The sequence below is a fragment of the Zea mays genome, chromosome 4 (genome assembly GCF_902167145.1).
Source record: "Zea mays cultivar B73 chromosome 4, Zm-B73-REFERENCE-NAM-5.0, whole genome shotgun sequence".
NCBI lineage: Eukaryota > Viridiplantae > Streptophyta > Magnoliopsida > Poales > Poaceae > Zea > Zea mays.
In genome coordinates, this window is record NC_050099.1 from 162,861,029 (window position 1) to 162,870,538 (window position 9,510).

The 9,510-nt window shown below is 52.2% G+C and overlaps 1 protein-coding gene across 1 annotated transcript; it reads right to left on the reverse strand.

Moving 5' to 3' along the window:
* Positions 1 to 1,537: 1,537 nt before the first annotated feature.
* On the reverse strand, positions 1,538 to 9,208 carry LOC100191944 (uncharacterized). Its single transcript, NM_001362215.1, has 10 exons — positions 8,614 to 9,208; positions 8,359 to 8,413; positions 8,073 to 8,248; positions 5,364 to 5,564; positions 5,007 to 5,266; positions 3,975 to 4,901; positions 3,225 to 3,888; positions 2,898 to 3,145; positions 2,399 to 2,811; positions 1,538 to 2,315 (listed from the first exon to the last, which is right to left on the reverse strand). The coding sequence occupies exons 1-10, from the start codon at positions 8,881 to 8,883 to the stop codon at positions 1,741 to 1,743; spliced, it is 3,789 nt and encodes a 1,262-aa protein (NP_001349144.1). The 5' UTR covers positions 8,884 to 9,208; the 3' UTR covers positions 1,538 to 1,740.
* Between the last annotated feature and the right edge of the window lie 302 nt (positions 9,209 to 9,510).

The window sequence follows — 9,510 nt, forward strand, 5'->3', positions numbered from 1 at the left end:
TACCACGCTGTCATCGGTTAAGGGTGTCTCGGGAAGGCAAAGCGGTGGTGGCGACGGTGGAGGGGGGTGGAACCTATGAGTTTGTACAATCACAAATTGGTGTGAGTCATGGAGATGGAGCAACTATGCTATTTTACTGCGAGGACTAGGCACACCCTAGGTCGGAGGCCACACCAGATCCTCAAGAGAGGTCATGGTCTTCGAGGCATTTTTATGATTGGTCTTCGTGTGTCATGCAATAGTTCTTGACATATGTTTTGTCAAGGTTCAATGTAAAAATCTATCAGATGACTCCAAATGCAACTGTGGCCCTCGACAAGTACATGTGGGTTGTGGTGACATTCAAGGGGAGCCTTTGGTCAACATATTTGTCAAACATTATTGTTTGCACTGGCAAGAGAAGACCGTCAATAGGTGGGTTGCCTAGCTAGTTTGGTAGCTACACTTTTACCCCAAAGATTAGAAAGACTTCAGAAGCGATTTTCGAGCTAGTGCCTTGCTCCAAGAATCGATAGGGAACCAACTGGAGTGAGGGTTGGTTTTATGTGAAGGTTGGTGGGGAGGGCGAAGACGCCGCCGACTGGTCGAAGGCAAGCGAGATGCTACCTTTTCAATATACATCATTTCCATGGTTCGAGGCTGCGGAGGGAGATTAGGACGAGGCCGTTTTTTGATAGGCAGCGGTCTACAACAGTGGTCGAGAATTGGTGGAGTTCGTGGTCTGCGTCATATGGCTCTTGAGCCGTAGTTGGACAGTTGGTTTGGTTCGACGCATGATGCCATTGGTGAAGGTGAAAGTGTGGAGCCTCATCTTCGAGGTCAACATATAGGTGATGTAGGAAAAACTTTGTCACTGAGATCGAGAAGGCCGCCAAACTTGTTGGGAAGTACACAGAGGCTAAAACTTTGAGGAGCCATGACATCTGCCAGGGAAACATTCATCTGAATATAGTCTTTGAATAGTTGAGGATAGAGTATGAGTTTTTACTCGGTCTCCAGGTGAAAAAATGAAGGAGGTGAGGGGGAGAAGCGAGTGTATTTGGGGATGAAACGAAGGGTTCCCCTACCAGTGCGAAGGCTAAAAGAGCCCACATCAGAGGCGGATGCACGTGTTGCCTCCACAACCATCTCTGCATCGGCGGACATCGCAGAGCGGTTAGAACTTACCTACGCATCTCCAACTTTGACTTCAGGAGAAGTTGACACAGCTATAGTGGCAAGCCATTAATTTTCTCTTGCATGTAACACATCTCTGTAATCCATCTATGACCTTATTTGGTTATTTTCATCCCATATGGATTGAAAGATTAGAAAAAAGTTAAGAAGGATTTTTGACTTGTTAGAGATTTAACCCATCAAATCTCGTCCAATCCATATGGATTAGAAATAAAATGAACACGCCCTATTTAAGCATGAGAATACAACGCTTAGACGGCAATGAGCCTTTGCGCCATTCTATCAGCCACCATCTAGATGGCTCATAGCTTACGGACTCTATCAAACACACGAATAGAATCAGAAGTAGGCACTAAACATTGAGATCCATGGAGCAGAATTACATTGCAAGATTCTATGTACAATATATATATTTTTTTACGGGAGTCAGGAATAAGAACCCAATAATGCTTCATCCTGTAATTCTGAACACTCCCTTTCATTGAAAAGATAACCAGCGCAGATCTTTTACAAAAGCCCAAGAAAGACAAAGCCACAGCAAGATACAGAAACGCACGATCTTATTCAAATGTCTTCTGATGAGCTCTGCTGCGTCTGCATCTGTTGCTGCTGCTGCAAGCTGACGAGCTTGTGGTAGGCGCCGTTCTTGTCCTCGATCAGGTGCTGGTGCGCCCCCTGCTCTATGATCTTGCCGTCCTGCAGCACCGAGATGACGTCGGCGTTCTTGACCGTGGACAGCCGGTGCGCCACCATCACGGTGGTCCGGTTCCTCATCACCCTGTTCAGCGCCTGCTGCACGACGCGCTCCGACTCCACGTCCAGCGCGCTCGTCGCCTCGTCCAGCAGCAGGATGGCCGGGTCCTTCACGATGGCGCGCGCGATCGCGATGCGCTGCTTCTGCCCGCCCGACAGCTGCACGCCGCGCTCCCCGACCTTGGTCTTGTACCCCTCCGGCAGCGAGCTGATGAACGAGTGCGCGTTCGCCAGCTTGGCCGCCTCGACGACCTCGGCCTCCGTGGCCCCGTCCTTGCCATACAGGATGTTGTCGTAGATCGTCGTCGCGAACAGCGCCGGCTCTTGCTGGACCAGGCCGATGTGTTTCCTGAGACACTTGAGCTTAAGCTTCTTGACGTCCTTCCCTGCAAATTGCATCATCCACACACTTAGCATTTTTGTCATAAAAAACTGGAGCTTTATATTATCTTTGGACGAGGTAAGGTACCATCGATCAAGACTCTTCCGGCGATCGGGTCGTAGAAGCGGAGGATGAGCGACAGCACGGTACTCTTGCCGGAGCCGCTCATGCCGACAAGCGCCATGCTCTTGCCAGCCTTCATCAGCAGGTCAAGTCCCTTGAACACGGTCACGTCGGGCCTCGACGGGTACCGGAACTCGATGCCGCGCAGCTCGATCAGCCCCTCGACCCTCTTGATGTCCTCACCTGTGTCGATCCGGACGTCGGTCTTACGGTCCAGGATCTCGAACACCGAGGACGCCATCTGGTTCCCTTTGATGATATCAGGTGCCATTGCCAGTGTCTCCCCCATGGCCAGCGCCGTCACTATGAGCACCATGAAGGACTTCATCACGGACTTGAAGCTGGCCAATTCCTTGCTCATCAGCACTGAACCATACCTGCATGCGTTCTGAACATTTTACTTCTGGAGTGCAGAAGCAAAACTCATCGTACGTGTTCCATCAAATATAGTATAACACTTTACCATAACGCCAGTGCGTAGGATGAGAAGAGGAAGAACTGGGAGACTCCGTAAAAGAGGCCGGCGCCCTGGCCTCGCCGGAAGGACCTCTTAGAAGGCTCCCTGAGCTCGTCCGCGTAGAGCTTTATCACCTTCTCCTCGGAGCAGAAGGCAGCCACCGTCCGGATGTTGCTCACTGCCTCCGCGGCGAGCATGTTGGCCTTCAGATAGGACTTGCCGAGGTTGCCGCCGTAGCCTTTCATGAACATTTTCTGTTCCATATACGACCATAGGGGATTCTTAGTTGATCGGACACTGTATGACGATTAGGCACACAGAAACATCTAGTACCTCGCTGATGTGGCCGCTGACCATGAGGGGATAGGTGGCAAGGACGACCAGCGTGATTCTCCAGTTGAGTATGAAAGCGATGATGAGCGACGTCACGATCATACCGACGTTCTGGAGCAGGATGGTGGAGCGGTCGACGACGATGGTGCGCACAAGCGTCGCGTCAGCCTCGAGCCGCGACGACAGCATGGCGCTCGTGTTGCTGGTATCATCGAACCAGCCGATCTCGTTCCGCAGTATCGCCGAGAACATCTTCTCCCGGACGCGCAGGGTGAGCCGCTCGCCCATGATGCCGAAGCTGAGATGCTCGATCACGTGGAACACGACCGTCAGCACCGCGCCGCAGCAGAAGAGCACGGCAATCTTTCGCACCTCCAGCTTCGTGGTCTCCCAGCCCATGTAGTAGGACACCAGTGCCTGCGTGACGCCAAGCGCGAAGAGCGGCATCTGGGAGCCGGCCACGAAGGCACTGATGGTGCCCGACAGGCCGAAGAACCAGTCCGGGCGCACCATGGAGTAGAGCTTCTTCATGGACACGGGCTTCCCCTTGCGCACCTCGTCATGCGCCTCTCCGGCGCCGCCGTACCGGCTGATTGAGTCCTTGTCGGAGCGGAAGCTGGCGCCCATGCTCGTCCTCCCGGACAACTCCCTTGAATACTTGAAACTGCAAGGGAATGGTCCCTTAAGTTTATCACGTTTGACCTTCTTCTACAGTTCTACTACGCGCAATAGAGCAGAGAACAGAGATACCTTAGTGGCCTGGTAATGCTTGCGCTGTCAGACAAAGAAGGCTTGTGTTGGAGCTGGGCAGCCTCTTGGAGTTGGATCAGCGAGGAGTAGGCACTGTACGGGTTCGCCATGAGCTGCTCGTGCGTGCCTGTCTCGACGATCCTGCCTCCGTCGACGACCGCGATCGTATCGGCGTTCCGGATGGTCGACAGGCGGTGCGCGATCACCACGGTGGTGCGGCCGACCATGACGCGGTCCAGCGCCTCCTGCACGCTCTTCTCGGACTCGGCGTCCAGCGCGCTCGTCGCCTCGTCTAGGAGCAGTATCGACGGGTTCTTCAGTATCGCCCTCGAGATCGCGATGCGCTGCTTCTGGCCGCCGGACAGCTGTATCCCGCGCTCGCCGACCTGCGTCTCGTACCGATCAGGGAGGTGGTTGATGAACGTGATCGCCTCCGACAGCTTCGCCGCGTGGTTGATCTCCTCCGCGGTAGCGTCGCCTTTGCCGTAGAGTATGTTCTCCCGGATGCTCGTCGCGAACAGGGCCGGCTCCTGGTTGACCAGCCCGATCTGGCGGCGGAGCCACTTGACGTCGAGCTCTTTGATGTCGTGCCCATCGAGCAGAATGGAGCCGGACAGCGGCTCATAGAAGCGCTCGATGAGCGAGACAACGGTGCTCTTGCCGGACCCGCTGCCGCCGACGAGAGCGACGATCTTGCCGGCAGGGAAGTTCAGGCTGAACCTATCGAGGATGACAACGTCCGGCCGTGACGGGTAGCTGAAGTCGACGTTGCGGAACTGGATGTGCCCGTCGACCACCGGCAGCGTGCGGCCCGTCCTGGAGCTCGCCGTGTTCACGGTGCTCCTCTCGATCATCTGGAAGATGGGGTACGCCGCCGTCCTCGCCCGCAGGAACGTCGAAATGTTCGGCGCCGCCTGGCCGAGCGACCTACCAGCAGCAGTCACGCGCGCATACGGAATTTTCCAATTAATCGCTTGGCGACGCCGACGCAGACCGGCATGAAGGACAAGGAATTAAAATCTGTGAACTCACAGGCCAGCGATGACGACGTTGAGCATGGTGGTGAAGGACTCGCCGCCATTGGATATCCGCTTGTGGACGACGACGCTGGTGAACCAGATGAGCAGCGCCCACGAGAGGAAAAGCACAGAGTGCATGGAGCCGAGGCCGAGGCCCTTGGCGAGGCCGCCCCTCTTGCCGTACTTGTACGTCCTCAGAAGCGCCTCCCGGTACGACCTCACGGCCTTCTCCTCGCCGACGAACGCCTGCACCGTCCGCACGTTGCCGATCACCTGCGGGCAGGCGCACGAACCTACGGCAGCGTCAGTACGCGCGTCCGTGGTCGATTACAATACAAAGCACACATGGAGGGAATGTGAGGCGATCGACCTCCTCGGCGATCTCGCCAGCCTTGACGTAGGACTTGCGCACGCGGGCCATGAGGCCGATGGTGACGTAGGCGTAGGTGCCGCCGGCGATGGCGATGAGCGGAACGATGGCGAGGGTGACGAGGCTGATCTGCCACACCTGCGAGAAGCCGATGGCGAAGCCGGCCAGGAACCGGCTGATGTAGTGCATGAAGTTGCCCACCTGCAGCGAGCCACGGAAAACACCATCTTCAGGTTGTCAGAACATGCACATAAACACAGGTTAATCCTTCGACTGTTTGAACAGCAACGGCTAATCCGCAAATGGGACGGAGGAATGAGTTTTATGGGCCTGATTTTATGTAGCTATGGGCCGAAGCGCAAATGATGCAGCAAAAGAGTGCAACTCTCCCATCTTTGCGGCCCAACTAGCTACCACAGTCGACGATGCTTCTAACTTCTTCAACCAATGTGTTATTTCCTCTCCCCGAAAACAAAATTTCTAAATGCCCAATATGTTACAACGTACTACATTATTTCTCCAATATTTATCGCTCGTTAGTTTATTTTTAAACTAAATAATGATAAATTACAAAGAACGAAGGAAGTAACTTTATTTCTATACTTTTAGTCACACAATTTCATTTCATGCACAAAATGAAAATATACTTAATTTACGTAATATTTTATTTCATTTTATGCTATTTTATTTTTAAATTAAACTGTGATAAATAAAAAAGAACGGAAGTACGTGGAAAAACGAAGTCACATGAACCGCTATGCCCTAGCTCAGTCAGACACATAAGCAAGTAGTACGAATGTACGATGAAGATCTGACGGTGTCAGATCGGGCTCTGCCCCCAAACAGGCCAACTGGAATACTGGATAGCCAGTGCAAGTGGGAGCGGATTCCACGTGTGGAAATTTGAAGGCTGACTGACTTGCTAGGACTAGGACCCTAGCAGTTATTAGGAGAGAGAGTTCTGATTTGAACGGTCTAGAAGCTGGCTATGCTGCCATTGCTGAACCGTTCCTGTTTTCTTTAAAACGTGGCGATGTTTTAGATATTTTTGTTAAACAAAGAACCCATATTTGTCCTTGTGAACTCCCAATACCTTATTTATCAAAGCCGATCATCAACACTGATATATTTTAATGATGGCAAAGAGTTAACCTTGTTTTTAGTTATCAAACTATGGCAAGCAAAAAAAAAAAAAACGCCCATATTTTTATTAAGGAGAAAAAAAATCATATCGTCCAGCTATTCTAGATACCTATAGTTTATTTTTTAAACTCACTCATCAACATCAATATATTTCATTAGAGCCCAAATAATCTATATTTTTTTTCGTTATCAACTATCTTTGATTTGATATAGCATAATTCTCTCTGCTAGTTTATATGCACAGTATTTGGGCGCGAAAGTTTGATATAAAAATTACACCCTCCTCGTCCCAGATAAATCAAATCCTCGAACCACTCTAATTCAAATTATGTTGAGTTTAGGCAATTTTATAGTGAAGAACTATACTATTTACGGCACCGAATAAGTATACAATGAAAAGAAATATGACGACGACTGTAACTAGTGGTACTAATTTAGTGTCATAAACTTGTTTTTTTTTAAAAAATCAAACTTAAAATAATTTGATTTGAGATGGCCGGGAGTACGTAATTCAATTTAATTTCTTTTTCGGATCAATATGCATCGTGTATGAATAAATTTTTTTTTATCTAAACAAGCCACAGGTGACTTTCGTGTGAACTCGAAAGACACTCTGCGAGATACTCAATTTGGTGGACCAAGAATCTTGTGGAAGTGATGCGTAAAAGCCATATGTGTGTGGGGGAACTGTTGGAACGGAACATGATCATGAATCAGACCGCAGGAACAGTGTACAACATGTCTAGTTACGCGTACGATCCATCTAGACAGACGGTGCACCCTGGCAAGCCATTGATTGTGCTTTATGTGCCAATATGTTGAGAGATATGACGCCATTAATGCGCACGTGCTATGCTATTGGGAGAAAAAGAAAACACCTCTTCTCGACATGGATAGATTAGTTGTTTGTTACACAAATATAAACTATAAAGTAGTTATCTTTTTCAAACGTTTTTGGATGACGTCGTTTATTAGTCAAGTTTATAAGTACTTGGCACGTTGTAACCGCCTTTTCAATAAAAAAACGTGCTTAGATACAGTCAAAAGAACATTACATTTCCTAGCTATTCTTGGGTGGCTAAAAGTAAAGATGAATTAGCAGCAAGAGAGTGTATAGTAATAGTACACTTTACCCGATCCACCTATATATTTCCGATTGGCTGGTGAACACGTACGAAGTAAATAAGCATAAAATGAAGGACCAAGGTTACTCTCCGATCTACCAGTACTAGACATATGGGGCGAACTGTTCAAACATCCACTGCTTGATTTTTAAATCGGTTCCTGCAGAAATGAAATTCAAACAGAGAAGCGTCCTGCTGCTGTGCCGCGCCCGCGCCCGCGCACGCCTTCAATGCCCCTCACCAACCCCGTCCCCTAGTAACTGCACGCCGGCCCCGATCAGATCAGCGCACCGGCCAGCTGCCTGGTGAGGCGGCGTTAATTCCTCTCGTCCTTTCCCCCTTCCGCCCGCCCCGCCTGAGCGGCGGTCGGCGCTACAGCGAGAATGGCAACGCGCGCAGAGGTAAAAGGGTGTACTGCCACGTGGGCGGTGGGCGTACGTACCTTCTCGGAGATGGCGTCCTGGACGACGAGGATGTCGCTGGTGATGGCGTTGATGACCTCGCCGGTGGACGCCTCCGTGTCGAAGACGGCGATGTCCTGGTCCAGCATCGCGCGCAGGTAGGCCAGCCGCATCTTCGCCGCCTGCCGCTCGCCCGTGTGCATCCAGCACGCCACCTCTGCAACATGCACGACGGGCGCGAGTCATCATCCTATCTGCTCGCTGGCCGCATTGCGTAGTAGTACGTAGAAGCAGCAGCAGTGTCTCGTTGCACGCGCGCGCACGCACCGGTCCACGACGAGAAGAATATGACGATGCCGAGGTACACGAAGTCCAGCGAGTACTGCGTGCACGCGAAGCGAAAACAGATCAGCTCATGTCGTTGCTCCGTCGACGGTAGCTAGCTAGCTAGCTCGCTTGCCAAGCAGATACGTGACGTGGCCCGAGATCTCCTCGATCCAAAACGGCCGGACCTGCTAGTAGTAGTAGATGCGCGTGCCGGCGCCGTCTGGGGCGAGCGAGCTAGTTACGTCACGTACGTACCTTGGCGACGCGGCCGGAGACGGTGGTGGGGAAGAGGTAGGCGAGGCCGATGATGTTGATGAGCTTGCCGAAGAAGATGAAGAAGACCGGGACGGAGGCGCCGTGCGCGCACGCGCCCAGCGAGCCCACCGCCATCAGCACGCAGTCCCACCGGTCCGCGAACGAGAACAGCTTCAGGAACGGCACCTTGGCCACCACCTCCTCCTCTTCCGCCTTCTTCTTCTTCTTCCCGCTGGCCTCCGGGGCGGCGCCATTCTCCGGCGAGCTCATGGCGCCCTCGTCCCTGGCCGCGCCACGCGCCCAGCTGCTCGACTGGCCGAAGGTCGTGCCTTTCGGCCTCGAGCGGTCGAGCCTAGGAGTGATGACGGTGCCTGCACCAGCTGGTGGGGCTTTAAAAGAGTTTGAAACGGCCAAAAGGGAGTTGGTTCGGTGTGCGCTAGCCTGCTAGCTGCCGTGCTCGCTGTCGACTGTAGGGGCGGTGAGCTTGCCAGCAGCGTCTCGTCCGCGCGGGCACAGGTGGTGCCGTGGTGGCGCAGAGCCACCGACCCGTTAATGGCGATCGGAGGAGGCGATAGGTTTCGCTCGTTGTAGTGGGTCAGGCCATCAGCCGGCAATGCCTTCTGGCCTGCTGCTTTGAAGCGGCAGTTAACTGGGGGGGGGGGGGGGGGGGGGGGGGGGGGCAGGGCAACAAGTAGGTGTGCAGGAGTGACATGGATTTCTGTAGATTTTGCTTGATGCTGCTCAAGTGGGCAGAACGTATCCGGTATTCCGGTGCACATGAGATTGGTGCAGAGGGTGTGCATACGCGTGTTTGTCTACTCTACTGTTCATTGACAGCTTAATCCCTTAATTTTATTTTTTAAAAAATATGTCAAATTAATGATCTCTGTGCTTACA

Excerpts from the sequence above, each read along its gene's own strand:
- LOC100191944 (NM_001362215.1), bottom strand. The coding sequence starts at position 8,883 with ATGAGCTCGCCGGAGAATGGCGCCGCCCCGGAGGCCAGCGGGAAGAAG. Across the intron at positions 3,146-3,224 it reads TCAGCGGCCACATCAGCGAG|AAAATGTTCATGAAAGGCTA; the intron begins GTACTAGATGTT and ends TATATGGAACAG. Across the intron at positions 2,812-2,897 it reads TCCTACGCACTGGCGTTATG|GTATGGTTCAGTGCTGATGA; the intron begins GTAAAGTGTTAT and ends GAACGCATGCAG.